Source organism: Paroedura picta, chromosome 8, assembly GCF_049243985.1.
Source record: "Paroedura picta isolate Pp20150507F chromosome 8, Ppicta_v3.0, whole genome shotgun sequence".
In the NCBI taxonomy this organism is placed as follows: domain Eukaryota; kingdom Metazoa; phylum Chordata; class Lepidosauria; order Squamata; family Gekkonidae; genus Paroedura; species Paroedura picta.
In genome coordinates, this window is record NC_135376.1 from 27,437,358 (window position 1) to 27,457,958 (window position 20,601).

At 40.6% G+C, this 20,601-nt stretch overlaps 2 protein-coding genes across 5 annotated transcripts in view; one reads left to right on the forward strand and one right to left on the reverse strand.

The window, feature by feature from the left end:
• TFDP2 (transcription factor Dp-2) overlaps positions 1-9,175 on the forward strand; it is a 39,328-nt gene extending 30,153 nt beyond the window's left edge. For all 4 annotated transcript variants that reach the window (XM_077348776.1, XM_077348777.1, XM_077348779.1 and 1 more), the window contains exon 13: positions 1,667-9,175. In XM_077348776.1, the coding sequence (XP_077204891.1) occupies positions 1,667-1,838 (172 nt within the window). In that variant the 3' untranslated portion in view covers positions 1,839-9,175. The remainder of the gene's footprint in view (positions 1-1,666) is intronic.
• An 8,377-nt stretch (positions 9,176-17,552) lies between these two features.
• The window catches only part of ATP1B3 (ATPase Na+/K+ transporting subunit beta 3), a 48,133-nt gene continuing 45,084 nt past the window's right edge, over positions 17,553-20,601 (reverse strand). The window contains exons 6-7 of the mRNA XM_077348781.1: positions 19,719-19,805; positions 17,553-18,692 (exon numbers count right to left, since the gene is read on the reverse strand). Of these exons, the coding sequence (XP_077204896.1) occupies positions 18,522-18,692; positions 19,719-19,805 (258 nt within the window). The 3' untranslated portion in view covers positions 17,553-18,521. The remainder of the gene's footprint in view (positions 18,693-19,718; positions 19,806-20,601) is intronic.

A 20,601-nucleotide genomic window follows, 5' to 3' on the forward strand; every position in this document is an offset into this window, starting at 1 on the left:
GAACTGCGAATAAGGAAATGTGCATTTAGATTTAAGGATAATTAAGCATGTTTTGCATTGTGATTGGGGAAAGAGGCCTTAAACAAGAAATTGCAAAACTAATTGTTTAACCTGCTAAGAGGACAAATGTGTGAGCTTCAGCCTTTATCAGTTAAAATTGGATAGGATGTTGAATCTAGGCAGAGCAAAAAAAAAGACTTTAAGGATTGTGTTCCCTAAAAATTTGAATACAGTTTCCTCTTTGTTTTGCGAATTTCAGGGGAATTGTGGACCATACATATATGAATGTTTCTTGTGGATAAGAGAAGCTGGATTAATTTCATTGCATGGATTTTCTTCAATCTCTGTTTCATATGTAACATTTACATGTGTATGATTTCAAAATTCCCCAAAGAGGACTTTGAAACATATCTGCCACTTTATCCATACTTTTATTTAAATATTTTCCTTTGCACTTTTTTTGGATTTGTCTACATCCTGTTCCTCACTCTCTTGTCCAGTTTACCCTTTGTCTGTTGACTGTTCAGTAGAATGTGCAAACTTTTTCTCTTCTGAAAAATGTTATGTATGAGGTGATATTAAGTCATTGGAATGTTCTGTATGTGGAAGTTTGCCTGGAATAGGTTTTGGTTTCTTTTCCCTGCTTGTCTTCTAAGGGGCTTAGGGGTGGCATATGTCCTCTTCTGTTTCTGGTTTGGGCTGGAGGATAATGGCTGACCCAAGTTCACACTGTGAATGCCATGACAGAGTGGAAAATGCCATGGGAGCACCAGTTTGGTGTAGTGGTTGGGAGTGCAGACTTCTAATCTGGCGAGCCAGGTTCGATTCTGCACTCCCCCACATGCAGCCAGCTGGGTGACTTTGGGCTTGCCCCAATGCTGATAAATCTGTTCTGACCTAGCAATAATACCAGGGCTCTCTCAGCCTTACCACCTCACAGGGCGTCTGTTGTGGGGAGAGGAAAGGGAAGGCAACTGTAAGCCGCTTTGAGACCCCTTTGGGTAGAGAAAGTGGCTATAAGAACCAACTCCTCCTTCTTCAAGTAAACACTCCTAATTCAATACTACATCCCATTAGCTTTCATTGTTTTCATGAAAAGGTAGAAATAATCACCTGAGTTAAAAATTGACAAGTGGCAAATATCTGTGAATCAAGCCCAAGCTTCTCCCATCATGTATGCTATAATCTACCAGGACTTGTATTGTGGAGTCCTTATCTATGGTTCCTCTATATATTTGTGAAACAGCTAGGGGGCTGGAATGTGTCCGGCTGTCCAAGTTGGAATAGGGCCAATCAGGGTGCAGTCAGCAAAGGTAAGGGGAGAGGGCCCTGGGCAAAGGGTCGTGGTAGAGGGCCTGCTAACAAGGGCCTCCCGGCCTGCTGACTGACTGTTAAGGAGTTCTGCCCCTGGCCTGCTAACGAACTGCCCAGCCCCCGCCTGCCCCACTTGATCTGGCTGCGAGCTGCCGCCCAAAGCTACATTAAGCTGCCTGGCCGGGGGAGGGGACCCTTTCAAGGCCCGTTCTTAGGAATGGGCTTTGAAGCTAGTTATATAAATGAAATTTTATAGCTGTAGAGTTTAATGTATTTCACCTTATAAAACACATCTTAAAAGCTGTTAAATCGGAGAGAGTTCTGATAATTAACTTTATGTTTTTTTTGATAGTGGAAATCCAGGGCTATATCTGGATGCTGAAGTGGCCTTAGCAACAGGGCACCTTGTGGCCCCCAGCAGTCAGCAGTCCAGCAGTGCAGCATCACGCTATTCAGAATCACGTGGTGAAACTCCTTGTTCATTTGAGGATGAGGATGAAGATGATCACTCTTCACCAGAATAAAGGCAGAAAACAGCCATACAAAATGCTGCTCCTGTGCTCTTAGTGTGAGCTCGTGTTCTTTATGCAATTTTCTTCCCCTTTTGCTGTATGTCTGAGATTTAGGAAAGATTATTCCAGTATGATCCTGGGCAAAATCCAGTTCTTGAATTCATGCCTGTAGAATAGGGTGGAGAAGTCTCCACACAGGCAGGCGGACAGTCTAGGATGAAAATATATTGAGTCATTGGTATTTGTATCCAGTGCCTAGGGACAGCATGGCTCTCATTTGTTGGTCTTCTTTAGTTTGGATAGGAGGTTCTGAAGAAAGGTAGACAGATGCTGTGTATATATTGTAGTCTTGGACAGCAGGTTCTCAGTTTGAGAGGTAAAAAGGTAAAGGTATCCCCTGTGCTTGTTTGGTGCATTGGGGCCTACTGGGCCATAAAACTGCATATCGCCTGCTGGATCCCGGTAGTTACTTGAGCCAGTCTCTTATCAGCCTCAATTATGTTGCCTGGCAAACTGGGAACCCCCTTGGGCAAGTCAACAGTATGTAATACCCCAGCACAACTTTGTCACAGGGCCAGTGTAACAGCTCCACACTCACCTTTTCTGAGCCCACAGCTAGAATGACCTTTTTACATATAACCAAGGAAAAAACCCACTTTCTGGAAAGATCTGATAAGAATGTAAGTAAAGTGCATAGCTTGTGTTTCTGTAATATGGTGTCTTACTTCCTTAGCTGGTCCTTCATTACTTAAGATGTTTTTTATCTCACGGGCTTTGACAATACTAAGTTTTTTTGCAAAATATTGTGTTCCAAGTCTAATAATATTAGGAGGCTATTGAGATGCATGTTTGGTGATATCAGCTTGCTGTTTACTGAAATAGTTATACAGATTTATTCAGGAAAATATATTTCAATTTGGAGGCTCTTCCATTTTAAGAACTTGAAATTTAGCATTTCAGCAGATCCGTTCTACTTGCCATTATTAAGCAGTGGGGCAATCAGGGATGGGCATGAATCCCAAAAAAGCAGGTTCGGTTTTGGGTGGCCCCAGAACAAACCCAAAAGGATCCCATCCAAACCAAGCCAGCGAGTTCAGTTCCCCCTTTCTCCTGGCTGCAGCAAGCCACCACTGGGAGAAAGGAGGCAGGGGCCACCCTGGAAGGGACCTCCACCTTTCTCCCGGCTGCAGCTTGCCATTCTCCTGGTCACAGCAGTCATTTAACTTGTCATTTTCGCTTCCCTCTGCTTTGAAATCTTGGCAAAACCAAGGAGTTTAATGACTTGCAGCCATTTAAACCTAATAGCTCTGTAGGTCCACCAGTCAGCTGCTCAGCTTAAATGGCTGGCCCTGAATAGCCTTCCCCAAACATCAGTTTGCAAACTTTGAACTGGCCCAAGTCCAGCCTGAATTTCAATTCATGAGCAGATTCACACCCATCCCTAAGATTCACGCCCATCCCTAAGCATAAATATATTAAAATGTAACCAGTTTTAAATATTGAGATTTTAATTGGGTTGTGGTGTTACCTGGTTTTTATAAACAATGTTGATTACAGGGAATAAAATTGTAGGCTGTATTGTTTTATATAATTGTAGGTTAAGAATGTGCTACTATTACCTAGGTAATTTAATTACCATGAAATAAAATTATATTCTTAAATAGTAATTCCAAAAATTCTACACAAAACCAATAACAACTTTTTAAAGAATCAAAGGAAATTTTGCCACTGATCTGATCTCAGGTTTTAAAATAATTATGGCTGTGTAACTCCATCTATGCTTTTAATGCACTGCTAAGAAGAAAACTTGCTCCATGGTTTATAAGTAAAAGCATGAAAATATGTTATTAATTTGCTGGTGCTTAATACCATAATTTAAGAAGCATAATTACTTGTAATCTCCGAGACATTTTTTTATTTAAAAAAGCATTTTGATCAGAAAGTATTGTCATCTAGTTTTGGGGAAGTAAAAGGCCATCTTTTAGCTTCATATTCTGTGTGCTCGTTACATTCTTCAGTGAATTTTTACAGGTAAGTGTTAATATCTAGAAGAGCAACTCTAGGAAAGTGTTTTTAGTCTTCCAGTACCTTGCATCAATTTTAAAAATCATAGTTATATGAGATTTGCAAGTTGTCAAGTGGACTTTCTCTTACCTCTACTTCTGCAACGCTGAGAGCAGAGCTGAGCAAGCTCCAGACGTTATGTCAGAACAGAGCTTTAATTGAACTTGACCTTACTGGGCCAGAAAATGGGGCATGTGGAGAGGCTCAGCGTTTATCTTCATTCAAACTCTCATCTGCTCTTTAGCCTCTGTTTGAAATCTGAAGGCTGAGCTATACTTGACAAAGCTTTTAAATGAGTCTGCCTGATACGTAGGTTGGATTGGCGTGTGCATTTTCTTCTGGATACAGGTAAGAGGAGCATACAGGTTGTAAGCATCTCTTTCCCATCCACCCTGCTGCTTGTACTCTTTCTGGCTGTTGTTCCCCTTTCTGGCCCTTCTCCCCCATTTCGGGAAGTGAGTACGGCTAATAGAAAAGAGCCTACATGGCTTGGTTTTATTAGGAAATGGTATAATAATCCCATCTGTACACCCCTGTAACTCTTTACATTGCAACCTGCAAAAATACAATTCATAACATAAATTGGATATGCCTGAATCTAAAGAAACCAGATTTGCCTCTGTTATGTGTCATTTGGACTTGCAGCAAGTGAGAAAATGGGGGAGGGTAGATAAGAAAAGTATTCAGCAACCCTCTTCCATAAACAGCTGTCCTATGTAACTGATCACACTGCATGCAACAAGCAAGAATCTATGCACAGTTCTACCCTGTGTGCCATGCAAATAATTTTTAATTTTTTGTTTTGATCTGTATATCTGCAGATACATTCTACGTTACCCCCCCCCCCGAAAAGTAGCTACAAGTAGCTTTCTGAAAAATTGATGGCTTGTTGCTAGTTGATCCTGAATATGTCCAAGTGCAAATGCTTGGATCTTGCTGTGAATTTTCTTTATAGTGTTATATCACTTAAGTGTGCTCTCAAGTTGGAAATAATATTCAAGTTTTATAACTGAATTTCCTCACACATACATTCCCAGAACACACACCTGAAGTGGCACTCCACTTGTGTTTATAGATCTAGCCCAAAGTGTATTGTGGATTCATGAACTTCCACTGTTCCCAACATGGTTTCATGTTCCCATAGCTACCTGTATTTCTTATTGGATCTTTGATAAGCAACATCTGGTGTAATCTAGGACAAAACCTTTGAAACGAAAGATAACAGACAAGGAGTACTGGTTTGGATTCAGATTGTATGTTTCAAGAGGAAGGTTGGAGTCTGTTCTATTCCAGTCTCTGATGAAGCTAAATTTAAAGAAATGCCATTATTTCTGGAAATCTGATCCCACTAACTGTGACTGCTCTCTCTAGGGTGCTTTACCAAGTGTCCTGCCAAGTTTCCATTCATTTCGGTTTTGTTCTTCTCATGAAACAAGTCTGCTTGTTTCCTATATATACACAGCCATAGACGCTCAAATTCTGTACCATAAAAAAATCAAATCCCATGATACAAACAAAAGAAGATACTTTGTGGTGATTTAGTATTTTGCAGAGCTTTTTCTGGAGAGACATGAAATTATGCTGGATAGCAAAGCCACTACATCTTACTCAACTTTCTCCCTCTGAGGTATTCAGCAGGCAATGCCCATTCATTTCCAAGCATGTTTATGAAACTCGTAAATGCTGGGAATTGAAGCTTCTCTTGGTGCCAGATTCTGAGCCACTTACTACACTCTGCTTTTCTTTCACTTTGTGAAATTGCAGAGTAGTATACAACTTTATTTGTGAAAGATATCTAATAATTGTTGGAGGGAAACTAGTGGCAGTAGTGGCAAAATGGTCCAGTTTTAAGGCAAAGCCCTCCCTTGATGCACTTGCAAATGCATGCATCATTGTAGCCTGGTTTGGGGAATGGAAGGCCTGTATTCATCATCAATATTCTGTGCAGCCCCACATGGGGTCTGCGCATAAACAGGTCTACTGTCAAAGGTGTCTATAAAAATAAGAGTCTCCAATGGGCGCTGTGCACTGGAGCCAGAATCTTGTTCCCACCCAGGGACCATGTGCTCTCATACAGCAGAATACCCACTCTCAGAACCTCTTTGGCCATCAAAGGAGGAGGTCATTCTTCTGTTGGTCTACAATTTTTTTTTCATGTGGTGAGGAATTGCTTCCCTTGTTTGCTGAGGTTGTCCTTCTGAATGGTTGTGGCTTAGAAGGTATTCTTTATGAAATGTATCCATTGTAGGGTAAAGATGACCCTTAAGCAGCAAACATGACTTATGTCTGTTCTGTTTAATTGAAAAGCATAACATCCCCACATGTAAGACCTGCCAATGCGTCACCCCCAAAGTTTGAGGAGATTGAGCATCAAAACTTAAGACTTTGTCAGCAGACACATTTTTATGTCACTGTGCACTGGATCTACAAGTGAGAGAAGAAAACTCATGGAGAAGGCAGTACTACATTCTCTGTTTAAGTGAGGAGAGCTTGCCCTATTGCCTGGTGAGTAGCTTGCTAGAATTCCCATGTGAGGCTGGTACAGAAGACCGATGGTAAAAACAAAATGGCAAGTACCTGTTCATCCAATATATTCTGTGGAGGAAAACATACCCTCCCTCTGGTCCCACTGTATGCTCTACTTCAAGGGTGCTAGACGTACTGAAGGTGGGGACACTGCTGCACAGCAGCATGTGGTCCCTGGGCAGGAACAAGTTTCTGGCTCTGGTGCAGAATGTCCCCTGGATGCTCTTAACTGTATAGACCTCTCCAGTGGTAGGCTTACTCGTGCACAATCACTAAGTGTGCCTGAACCAAAGATATTTGATGAACAATAGTTATAGATTAAGTGTGACTTTGTTTTCCGTCCCCAGATGTAGGGGAAGGCTGACCCATAAAAGTTAAAACCTATGACATCTTGGTAAACTGAGTATCCATACGCATATCCGTATTGGGATCCTGCCACATGTGAGGGCTACATCAGTAGTCAACCAATCAGGCTAACTTTATATGCCTCTTCCTACCATCTTCAGCCATCCCTCCCCCGTCCCAGTTGTGCAGTGCTGGCTATTTGACCAGGTCCTATTGTACAGTTGCATAGTGGGGAGCCTACAAGGAGAGGGGCAGTTCATTTTCTACTGTATTCCCTCACCATACAATATCCTCTTTCCCTCCTCCTGGCAAATCCCCCCCTTACTTTTCTTTGCTTCCTTCTCCTTCCCATCCATCAACCAATCTTCCTATGTCCCCACCTTCATCTGTTTATTATTTATTTATTTCATTTATACACTACCTTTTCCCCACAGTGGAGAGATAAACCAGCTTACATTATTTTTCTATCCTCTGTGTTATACTCACAACTACCCTGTGAGGTAAGTTAGATTGAGTGTGACTCACCCAAAGTCACCCAGTGAACTTTCTTGGCAGAATGGGGAAAACTACCCATTACATCACACTGGCTTTTATGGGGTGGTTATTGTTGTACAGTAGCAAGCAGCCGGACTTAGGTGAGTCATACAAATCTCCAAGTGGTAGCTGCTAACCTAGCTATAATGAGTCCTCTACCAAAGGCCAATATGGCCCTGGAATGGAACCTGCACTCCCCATACTTTACTGATAGAAACCAAGTATTGTTAAGAAGACAGTATTGTGGTTGCCTAGCAACTGCTACTGTGGCTATCCATTTCTCAAAACTTCATGTGATCCTTTTATCACTTGTGAGAGTTAAGTCCTCCATTTTTTAAAGATATCATTTTTTTCTACAAACTTGGGGCCTCCTTCAGGTTTGTAGAAAGAGCCCCAATCTTTGGATTTGAGCATCCACAGATGGGGGGATCACACTATTATATTACTTTTGTTGAATTGTTGAAATCACTGTAATTGGTAAAAGATTTTTATTGAAAGCACTGTAATTGGCAAAGAGAACTCGTAAGAGTGGTATAAAATGACAATAGGCCAATGTATGTGTTTAAACAACATCAATTGAGGATTGTTAGCTGTTTGCTTGAAGCCAACATTCTAGATTCCAGTTTTGTTGCTCTTTATTTATTTTATTGTTTTTAAATTATCCCTTGGGAATAAATTCTGTTAAGACATACCTTTTTCTGTTTCCCAAACTATGTGAAAACGCTCTCTATCATGTATTTCTCAAAATTCATTGAGGTTTGTACAAACTTAAGGGTCCAAAAGCACACTTAAACTTCTATCTCAGCCCAGAGGTTATTTGAAAAGCAGCAATGTGGAAATGAGTCATATAGTCTGGGGTGACCTATGTAAGCTACCTCTCAAACTTCATGTGAAAGCTGCTGAGGGCAGGAGGTGGACATGGGTACAACGTCAACCAGCCCTGAACCTTTGAACTAGTTTTGTTTAGAGTTCCAATGCTCCATTCATGAAGTCTCAGACCACTGTCTTCCATTCTGTTGCTCAGCTATTGTAGAGAGACTTGAGTTTTTAAAGTAATTATTACTCCATAATAGATTGAATCCTACCACTCTGCTCAGCTGATGGCATCCAGTTCTCCAGTGCCAAGGAGCCTTATTCTGATACAAGAGAGCCCATTGGCTCAGTTGAGCCTGTGCAGAACCATGGTTAGTGTGGCTGGCTGAATGCAGGCCACTTCATTAACTGTGCTTAGTTAGGGTCTGGGAAAGCAGGATCTGAAGCTGGTTTTATTAACTGCAGTTTTAATTATGGTGTTGTGTGATATCTGATTGCAGACATCCTGGTTTAATCCAGGCTTGCCTTTTGACTCCCTTCTAGACTACAGAGAGAAGAAAATAAAATTGGGAATTGTTGAAGTAAACCAGAATTTGTCTGTGAACTGAATTCTGGCTTCACAAAATTAACCATGGTTTAAGTCATGATTTTGCATTATGTTTAAACTGAGCTGTGTATATGAAAAATGTGGTCACATTATATGGGCACGAAACATTGGAAGACCAAGGTACAAAGAAACTAACTTTTCCCCACTTTGCAGGACTGTTGCTATATAGATGCATATGATTCTGATCTAATAGAAAAGTGCTACTTTGTAGTATCACACTTTATAAATAAATACCTGTTATTTTTGTATGGAAATTTTATATATAAGATTATATTTCTGTACATTTCAAATGACCCTGTGTTTTGTGATAATGCTGCAAGGAGTGTTCAAAATTGAGAAAGTAGTTGCATCTGATATGAAAAGCATGCATACTCTGAAAAAATAAAAACTCACATCCAGCTGTTTGTGACCTGAGAAGTAAAGCTAAGCTGTAGAGCTGAATAAAATAATTTAAAGACAACTGGGGTTGTTCTTGTTTTCAAGCAAAACACTGTGGCAAAGGATTGTTGTCAAACGTTGGTGTTCATAGCATGTGTTCTCCATCTCAAAAATACATCTTACAGAGTACACTGCAGGAGAAATGGGGTCAAGTCAAATTGATGCTTTCAAAATAAATATAAAACATCACTGATTTCAACACTTAGTGTCCAGCTCTGAAGAGTCTCCCATGATCTTTTTAGTTCTTAATTACACTGTACAGCCTCCTCCCCCTAATGTTACGTGCTGCTGGTAATGCAAATACTGGAAAATGCTTGTTTATTTGGATCTCACAAGATGATAGCTTAAATGTCTCGAGTCAAAAATACTGGAACTAGAATTCAATTAAGCAACAGTGGTTGAGATATTTTGAGTGTAGTATGCCAGAACTCTTTAGTGACCTTCATGTAGAAGTGTATGAAGCTGGCTGCCTCTTTCTAAAGGCAGACTTAAAAGACTTAACAAATGGTAATATGTACGCTATTCCCGCCCTCCTTTCACCTTTCCTATTTCTGTTTTAGATCTCCAGGAACATGTAAAATGGCCTTCAAGAAAAGTTTGCATCAAATGTACTGCATGAGAGTGCCCTTGGCTTGGTGGTAAAGGATCTATTGGATATAGAGGATCCCGGGTTCAATTTGTGGCAGCTGCAGCTATATAACGATCAGGAAGTAGCCTATGTAGAAGATCTGTACCTGAAAGCTTGAGAGCTACAGCCAGTCAAAATAGACAGTATAGACCTTGATATGAGCAATACCTAACATGTTCATTTGGAGCCACTCTGAAACCACGTTTTTTTCCTCCCTTTCCATATCTCATCAGACAGGGTAAACATGAGTTTAAAGTGAATCCTTTAATGGCAAAGTAACAAAATATAGTAAGAGTTTTTCATTCTGCCTTCACTCTGCGTTCACTTCTTGTTGTAACGTATCAAACTGACTCATCAGGAAAGTGCTATGTAAAATACAGTTCCAACCAAAATTCTTGTTTTGGGCTAGGCAGCTCAATCCTACTCATAATCTTCCGCCTCAGGGTCAAAGAAAAGAAATCGCTTGGAAATGGGACAAAGTGTCTACTGCTTTAGATCAGGGGTAGTCAACCTGTGGTCCTCCAGATGTCCATGGACTACAATTCCCATGGGCTCATGGGAATTATAGTCCATGGACATCTGGAGGACCACAGGTTGACTACCCCTGCTTTAGATGGTGTGGCTAGTAGATGGGGCCACAGCAGGATTATATCAGCCTCTGAAGTTCCAAGTAGCTACTTGCAAACAGTGGCTCAGTAAAATGGACTCTGTATAGCTCACCATGTTTTCACAGGTCTTTGAAGTCGTCTTATGATAACGATAGCTATTCTCAAAGTTCTTTGTGCACAGTCAGCTCTCTGTTATTTATTATAGCTAAGTTCTTAAACAGAGGTAGAAGCTTTAGTGGAACACTTCGCATGTAGGAGACCATAAAGTGAATCTCAACATTTTCAGGTAAGGACTCTCAGCAGATGTTGAAAAAGAGATTCCTCCTTCTGAGGCCCTGGAGAACTTTTTTCAAAGTAGACAATTCAGAGTTGGATGGACCGATAGACTGATTCAGTATAAGATAGTTGCATGTATTTTAAAACCCATTAGTCTGCAGTCTAACAGAAATGTATATTAAAATGCTATATTCAAAAGCAAAATGTACACATTTGACATATATGTAGATTTCAGTTATAGAGCTGACTCTAAATAGTACCTGTCCCCCAAATTCTAGTGTTTCTTTGAGCTGGATCACCACTATGTAGATTCTGGCATGTTTTGTTGTCCCATAGTCACTACACTGCAAGTAGCTGCCTTTCAGGGTAAAAGTGTAAGGCTTGCTGACTGGGCTGGTTGACCAGCAAAATGCACCAAAGGGTAAGACAATGAGTTTGTGGTGGGAGGAACCTGAGGCTTAGAATTGGGAAACTGTTTTTTGCTAATATTTCTCCTGATATGCCAAATCGTTATGAAGCCTTTGTAGTAGAGATCACAATTTGGTCTTGGCAACAAGTTCCTGGGTTGAATCACTAGTTTTAAAGAGCTCAGCCTTTTCTATTTTTAATTAATCAAAGCAGCAAGAATGGAATATCTGAATATACTTATTATTTGTTAAACTGCTCCAGCCTTACCGATTAAGTGCCAGATTCAAAGAATGCATTCTTTGTAAGGACTTGTAAAAAGTCTAGTGTTGCAAGTGAGCATTTTAATAAAACAAAATTGCAGGGGTGTTTGTTCTGACGCCTACACAGAAAGTATGATACGTGTAGGTTGCATTTTAGGGCAGACTTTTAACCTACATAAGCCCTGTATTCTTTAATATGTACGCATGAGATTATATTCTCATTGAGAAAATCTGTGCCTGCAATAATGGAGATTTTTTTGTAGGAAACATTAAGTCTGTTGTTACCTATAGGGTTGTTAGCTTGTAAACTGGTCTGTCTTCTATGTGTCACTTTAATATCCGTTTGATCTGCAGAAAATACAAGAGCCTGTTCTTGAACTCCATGCCCTGAAAAGCATCAACTTCCCATCTTCACACATTCTCCTTCAGTTTAAAGGAATGGGATTTTTTATCCTGGCCACCTGCCATTGCTAGTTACCCATCTGTCACCTAAGGATGCAGAGATCAAATGGACTGTAGTATTTCTGTAGCATATGCACTTTTTTCTCCCAAGGGTTTACCATCTTATCCTTTATTTTATATCCCCTTCATTTATAATTTGGTTGCCCCCCATATTTGAAGATCCTGTAGGCACCTGTGAAAATATGAGTTGGATCTTCTAAATATCTACCTAGACTAGGAGATCATCCCATTGACCGTTTATGCACTGAAAGTTTCATGCTGGGCTGCAGGCTGGAGTTTTAGTCATGGCAGATTGCCCCACCTCTTCCTGTACCCACGCAGGGGAGCATTTGGACCGGTGCACCTCATCTGCCCCCAATTTGTGCTCCTGCATGGGAGCTGGGGCATTAAAAGTCCCAGTGCATAAACCAGGGGTAGTCAAACTGCGGCCCTCCAGATGTCCATGGACTACAATTCCCAAGAGCCTCCTGCCAGCGAATGCTGGCAGGGGGCTCTTGGGAATTGTAGTCCATGGACATCTGGAGGGCCGCAGTTTGACTACCCCTGGCATAAACGGTCATTGAGACCAAAAGAGTTCATTCCCAAACAAGTGTGTAAAGAAAAAAGGGGAAATAAGGTTGAGCTTAAACACACATTTTAATTTTCCTTAAAGTATACTGTAAATAATTCTGTTATTTTGTCTCTTTGGAAAATATTATCTCAGAGTTACATTTAACCCAAAATACCAAAGTTGCCCCTCCACACAGAGAGTGGTGGGAAAGATATTGTTAAATAATATTACATCTGCAGTTGAAGTTTTTTGACACTTGGTTGGATTTCCTCCCTTATATATTTTCCGGTTATATTTCTATAATATACATGTGGCTGTTCTAAAAGAGCTACTCTGTATTTAAGTGAGAGGGTCCTGCAAGGAGCATAGGAAACGATCACAAGAGTCAGCTCCAGTTAATTAACCATTTTGTGCTTTTAAAATCTTTCTCCTTTGAGTAGCCCTAATCCACAGTGCATAAATTCTAGAGGCGGAGGCAGGTTGGAACAGTTATAACGGGCACTGGCATGAGCCAAATAATTATATGGATCTAGTGGCAGTTATATTCAGGGCGTGTACTTCCTGGAATGTTCTGAAATCAGTACCAGCTTAAGACTTGCCTTGAGCCTTCCTGCCAGAGAGCAGTGCCCTAACCTGAATGTATGGTTTTGGCTTCTGGTACTCCACAATTACTCAGAAGCACTCTAATTAAGAATTCAAATTGCTGCTTTTGAAAAAGCAGGATTCATTATTGTGGTCACTGCAGAATGCTGAAAGAGCATGTTTAAATCTTTGTTACAGGGCAAGTGTATTGCTGAAATGTCTCTTGCATTTTTGAATGAGTATAATGTTTTTCTTGTTCGCTGAAAAAAATGTTCAGAATGGATCCTCCTCATTGGTTATGGGTGTTCATAACAAAGCGCTAATAGCCAAGATTATTCAGGGAGATCATCTACTGAGCAATGCCTGGTTAGGCTTTTCTAACAGGATAGCAGAGTTAGTAGCCAAATGAGAGGAGTGAAGAATATGGAGATAAGAGTAAGGCGATAATGATTTTTAAGTTTGCTGCGGTGGTTAATCAGGGCTCTCAAGGACAATACCTGTTGTTTCAGTCCCTAAATAAATGATGTAGCAGAGATGATTCAGTGGTAATTTTAGGGAAATGGGGGTGGGATTTTTTATATGTATCCTATTTTACTGTCTCAGAAAGTTGTTGTGGCCACTGTCCAGACTCCAGAGAGGACAAATATATTTCATCTGTAACAGAGCTCCTTTGATATTCTTCAGGTTTATAGGAGCCGGGAGTCACTAGACTCTTGGACAAGATGACCCGAACTGAAAACTTGGCAGTGCGTTGAGAGAAAGAACATAGCTGTGCTATGTTTACAGCCAGCCTCTTTTCTATTTTTCAAGGCCAGACTTGGGATCAAGGATATCTGAATTATGTTTTGTGGTCTCTCTCCTCCACTCCAAGAATTCCTTATTAGAGCTAGGAGGAGGGGACAAAACACACACACATCCAACTTGGGCAGTCCTGGAAAGAGTCTACCATCTCAATTTAAAGACATTTTAAATATATCAGATTGTTCATTGATTGTGGAGAGCAAATCCATGTTCATGGAACATTGCAGATGCACAGACAAGGTAAAAAGATAGCTAAAAGAAGGTAAGCGAAAAACATGAGATTCAGGGAACCATGGTGTAAGGCAGGGGTAGTCAACCTGTGGTCCTCCAGATGTCCATGGACTATAATTCCCATGAGCCCCTGCCAGCAAATGGGCATCTGGAGGACCACAGGTTGACTACCCCTGGCGTAAGGGCCACACCAGAGTCATCTGGGGGATCAGTCTTTGAGAACAGTAGCCTAGCTAATACTATGGTCTGACAACATATATTTAGAATGTCATAACAGCAGTACAGTTAGGATCTTGGGACTGTGTCAAAGAGACTTGTTTATCGTAGCATGCTTGTTAAATATATTTCAGGAAACCAGAAGTATTTCAGTTGCCTTTGCTCGAAGAGCCTGTGTTTACATAGTTCAAACTGTCACTTAGAATAGAGGCAGATGATTTTACTAATAAGACTACATTTTTATATATTTTCATATTTATTAATCGCCACTCCCTGCTGGCTTGTGGCGATTTACAATAAATATTTTAAACCCTCATATAATGCACATCAATACATTATAAACAGTAAAACAATACTGGCAGTAAAAAAAAAACAAGCTATAAACCTCCCACCCATCCATAATCTGTAGTAGCAGCCACCAACCATGATTCATGGGAGGGAATTTCCTGGCAATGTCCTGTCTATGGGGCCTATACTGGGAGGGACCCAATCTTCCTAACCTGGCCTCAACTGAATGCCTGGTGGAAGAACTCCATCTTACAGGCCCTGTGGAACTGTGATAGCTCCATCAGGGCCCTTAGTTCTTCTGGGAACTCATTCCACCAGGTCAGGGCCAGGACTGAGAAGGCCCTGGCCCTGGTCAAAGCCAGGTGTACTTCCCAGGGGACAACCAACCTATTCAAACCTGCAGAGCGAGGAACCATGTGGGGGGCATAAGGAGATAAGTGTGGCCCAGTTCACGGATGGCCCTTAAACCTGATCCGGAAGCTAACCAACCAATGCAGCAGCCTCAGCACAGGCTGGATGTGGGTCCTCCAAGATTACCTTGTGAGCAGCCACATTTTGAACCAATTGCAATTTCTGGGTCAGAGATAAGGGTAGGCCCACATAGAGCGAGTTAAGAGTAGTCTAATCTGTAAGTGACTGTTGCATGGATCACTGTAGCCAAGGGGGCCAAGTATTCTGATATGCAAAGACAGTGCAAGTCCTCTGAACCCATTCTAGGGGTTTTGACCTAGAGCTCAGCTAATGCTATTGCCAGGATCTGGAGCACAGTCTCCTTCCTAGATCTTGAAATAATGGGCAGATTCTATGGGAGAATGCATTTTCTCCATGCTCAAATACGTATAACATACTCTTCATGACAAACAAACAACTTTGTTTGGAGCTTGGTAATTGTTCCAAAATAGCAATCAAAAGCAACACCATGGTCTCAGCTGGAGGCTGCAAGATTAGATCTTGATAAGCCAGCTATGATAACACCTTATTATTAGACACGAGAAAAACCTGTTGCTCAAATAGCATTTCCTTGCTGCATGCTTCTTTCTTCCCTGGAGTTGTATACCTGTTATTACAGGAGAAGCCATATTGCAGTGGTACAAGTTGCGTTCTAACAGTATTCATACGTCTCCAGCAGCATAACTGTTGAAACAAGGCTTTGCACCCAGTATTAACAAAATGAAGGTGCACAAGGCTAATCCAGAATTGAATCAGCCCGAAAGCCCTGTTTTATAGTTGCAAGCATCTCTAGTCAATATGGTGCCTTTCATGTGGGGCACCAAGTATGGTTAAGCAATGAAAACTGCCATCCTGTCTCACACCATAATCATTCACAGGATAACTACATGTAAGGTACTACCTCAAGAGAAGTAAATTGTTCCATATAGTGAAGTTTTCCTCATGATAAGCAACTTCCCTGCTGTCATCATCCACCAATATCAAGCAGCTAGGCTAGTGGAGTTAAAGAACTATTACAGTATAGCTTTGGCCAGTATAGCCCCGTTTGTTAGTATAATTTCTGAATGATGGGCACTTGCTCTTAAAGTCTAGGAAATGTAATTCTGTTAGAAAAACCACTGCCCTTTCAACCTTTATCTAAGGTCAAGTATCAGTCTATGAGCATAGTAAAGGTAAAGGTAAAGGTATCCCCTGTGCAAGCACCGAGTCATGTCTGACCCTTGGGGTGACGCCCTCCAGCGTTTTCATGGCAGACTCAATATGGGGTGGTTTGCCAGTGCCTTCCCCAGTCATGACCGTTTACCCCCCAGCAAGCTGGGTACTCATTTTACCGACCTCGGAAGGATGGAAGGCTGAGTCAACCTTGAGCCGGCTGCTGGGATTGAACTCCCAGCCTCATGGGCAAAGCTTTCAGACGGCTGCCTTACCACTCTGCGCCACAAGAGGCTCTCTTATGAGCATAGTCCATTAGCCTAAATAAAGCCTTCGGGGGGAGGCGGGGTATAAATATAAATATAATAATAATAATTATTATTATTATTATTTCCATATAGGTCAAATAAATGGGAGCCTTTTTAAGTGTCAGGAATAAAGTTACCATCCCTGTGTATTATGAATTTATGGCCTTCATCCTTTCCAGAACTAGGACCAATAGAACCACAAGCAAGTCATTTGAGTTGCGTAGCACCAGAGTCATGTGTGGAGAAGAACCTACGCAGTAGTGAGAACCAAGGCCAGGATACAAGCTGAACACAAGGTGGTGTACTATAGAAAGGAAAAAGGCAATTGAGCCATGCAGGAATCTTCAGTGTTGACTTTGCTTTCCCTTTCTGCTGCTTCGCAGTCTGCCTGCAAGAAACCAGGTGGGATGTCACCTTTGCTGTCGGTACATGTTCACTAATAGCAGGTCACTCTAAACAGCAGCAACAAATGGTTGCTCTATAGGGAATCATGGCCCAGTACATGGGCCTATGTGGCCTCCCTGAGGGTCCTGCCCCATGGGGTGAAAGCTCTATGTGTAAATTATCAGACTTCAAATTAAGCAATCCACTCATCAATTTATACAACAGTAAAGACTCTAAGCTTAGTTTCACAGTCACAGCAGGGTAAACAGCAACTTGTTCCTCAGCTAACTAAAGATATGCCCCATAACCTAGCAAGCTCAACTGTCCATCTGCTGCTCATGTTTTGTTCTAAATGACAGGAAACACTGGCTTAATGGACTCATTGAAACCCATAATGCAGCATAATTGACTTTTTGAAAGAGAAGGGTGCCCTGTACATCCTGCCAAAGTTCATGGGGCCTTCCTGAATCCACTGGAACATGTACCAGAATCCAGTTCCTGAGAAAGTGATTTATAACAATAGCAAGGGAGGAGGAAAACTTTTAAGTCTCTGGACTCAGAAGTGCCTCTCCTCATTGGTAAATCACCTGTCTGGTGAGTGTTAGGTAGGATGTTTCAATGCAACCTGTGAGCCACTTTTTAAAATAGGGGGAAACGGCGTATATCAAGTGGAAACGCTCATTTCATAATAAGGCCCAGTTTAAACAGTTGAAAACATTTGATTTTTACTGCCGTATAGACAGTAGCGTACACAGATTTGAACACAAATGATGTAGAATAAAATCCATCTGAAACTTTATAAATTAAACAAAGGAATGTTTAATCAAGACAATCCTTACGGAGCTTTAAATTTTGAACAAGCATTTCTCCATTCAGGGTTTTTTCTTTTTAAATTGGAAAGTGTAAGTCTACTCCCACATAGTGAGGTCTTTTCGTTCAAGCAGCTTTGTAATACAATTGTTACCAGGTTTCTAAACCATAAACATCATAAAGAAATTGTTTCATACTGATAGTTCTGAACTAAGGTTTTAGAAGTGACATTGTATTGGTTTTATCTGTGCTCCACATACAGCAAGCAATTAACAGTACAGTAACAGTCAATTCCTCAACTAAAATACCAAATCTAGACCAAACATTACATGTACACACAATACCTGTACAATGACAAGCACAACAGACTAGTTCAGTACTTAAATAATGTCAAATCAATACTAACACTTAGAATCCATTTTATATTTTCCCACTACCTACCACCCAATACAGGATTTAAATTGTCTTTGCACAAACACAACTCACTATTTTGGGTCAGGCAGTTTTAATTCTCATATTTTACTCTTTAAAAGTATGCTGGTACTGATATGAGAGTTAAACCAGTGTTAAACCAATACAATATTTACATAGCACAGCACATTACATTTGAGACACTCACTTGGGGATAAAGCCCACATTTTGTAACAGAACAAAGACCACCATTATTACATTTCCAGAGGCTATTTACAGGTCCCTAAGGTGACAAACTATGTCTGTACATTGATCCAACAACGCAGGCAAAATCATGACAGGCAGTTACTTTGTGAAGTATTTAAAACATGATTTGGAAGCACATTATGCTACCCCTGAATGCCATGTTCCACCCCAAGCTTCTCCAAGGTGGTTTCATCTCCCAGAATGGCAGGTCCCGCTGATACAGAACAAACAAACAAACAAAAAATCAGAACAAAAAACAACCCCCAAAGGTTTACTTTGTGAAGATATGGATGACCTCTATCCAGATATTTGAAATTTGAAGGACACTCGCCCCAGAAACTTGTCACGATCATCTTGGTTTTTTAAATTGCCTGATCCATGGATCTTGCAGTCAACTGTTACATCATCTTTGGTACTGGTTGTGTTAAATGTTAACTGGACAGCCACAAGTGGCTGTAAGTAGCCAGGCTAGTTCAAAAAGAGAGAGAGAGAACAGCAGTTTGTTTTTTTAAGTTGGCTTAACAACACTTATGAAATATAATTGTGTCATCTATACATGTTTAGCCATATGTAAGTTGCAGAATGTTTAAATAAATCTCAAGCTGGGATTAGGTTGCAAATTTACAGTTTGATCTGGAGCACAGTTAAAGCCTTTTAAGACCCATGTATATTTACACAGAACTGCACTGTTTATGCTGTTGCATAAAGATAGACAAACTTGCTTTAGAGAAAACTCGAATAAGATGTGACATGCAAGTTTCATTTTGGATTTATATTAATACTTCTCAGTAACCAGCTGTGAACAGTTTGCTCGATGCTATCTGCCTCAATCATTGTCTTTTGCCAGGGCATGAAGACTTCTCTTTTGTCTAGCATTCCCGCACTTTTTGTTTGTTTTATTCACACACATGCATACCTTCTAAATTTTACGTGAATTTTTATGTCTTTTTAATCTTGAGTGACATAATTGGGTGGAAAGGTAGGATGTAAATAACTTGTACTTGCATGAAAAAAATTACAGCCCAGTTCAAAGCCATACTCTTCTCCCTCCACTGGAGCAAACCTGGAGCCAGACTGTCATACATCCAAGTTGTGCCACAACAAATCAAAAGCAGCACTAACTTATGAAGTAGCCAACTGTTTCTTCCAATGCTGGAATGGTGCCCCAATCTGTTTCACATGGCTTTCATGCACTGGCTCGGTTTAATAGTCTGTTAATTTATACTGTTTTATGCTGTGTTATATTAGGTTTTACTTTGTGAGCTGACTCCAATAGGTTCTCTAAAATAAATATATTTATGTTAACACATTCAAAGTCATGGTCTGTGACTGCATAAATTAACTTGACTTGACACATTCAAAGAAGTACAGAGCAATTCTCTTTGGCAGATTCCTCATGCTAAATCATTCCATTGACAAAGACAACAGATTTTCAGATGAAATGAAGTTCACTTATTATTTTTAAAAATATTAGATATATATAAAAATACTCACATGTAAGCGTTTCCCATAGTATGGGAAATACATTAGGTCAATTTCTCCCTTAGGAGGAAAGTAAGCTATCTGTGTTTTGTTTTCTTCCTAGAGATGAATATACGACACAAATCAGTTTTTAAAGATGATAGCAGCCTAAGAATTGGAACTATAAATCAGAAATCACAACTTTGTAAGTGCAACAAATTTCCACATCATTAATTAAAACTATAGAAACCGTACAGCCATGTAGCATATTTTTAAAGATTTAAGGTGTTACACCTTTCAGAAGGGGTGAAATGAATGCATGAACTCCTATGAATGAATCTTGCATACCTCTTGAAGTCTGACCAATTCATTTATGTTTCATCCTTCTGTTCCGAGAAAACATTAAAGGTATCAGGTACTCTTTATACAACAAACTGAATCCTGCTTTCCAGTGGGAGGGGGAAAGACTGATTTCCCCTTTGCCACTGTACCCCCCAGTCACACTCAACAGTTTTCCAACGTGTGTGTGTGCCCCTGAACACCAGGGCGGCCAGGAAAGTTAAGTTCTTTGAGCAAAGGCCACTCACAGAACATGGGTCCTGTATAAATACCATAGCCTGTTTTGAAGCTATTTTCTATGACTTCTATTAGAGGTACTAAGTATCCACAAAGATACTCGTGACACAAGAAGAGTGACTCCGTTTTGTAGATCATAGAATAAGGAATAAGATGTATTTCAACTGAAGTGTGTACACAAATTTTACTATGGTAAAACTTGAGGGTTGGCATAGAAGCTGTTCTTGGCAGCTTTTTCCCAAGATCACCCTCTTACAAACTTCATATTTTGTGTCAAGCTAAAACCAGTCAGTCCTAGAGGAGATCAGCCCTGACTGCTCTTTAGAAGGCCAGATCCTGA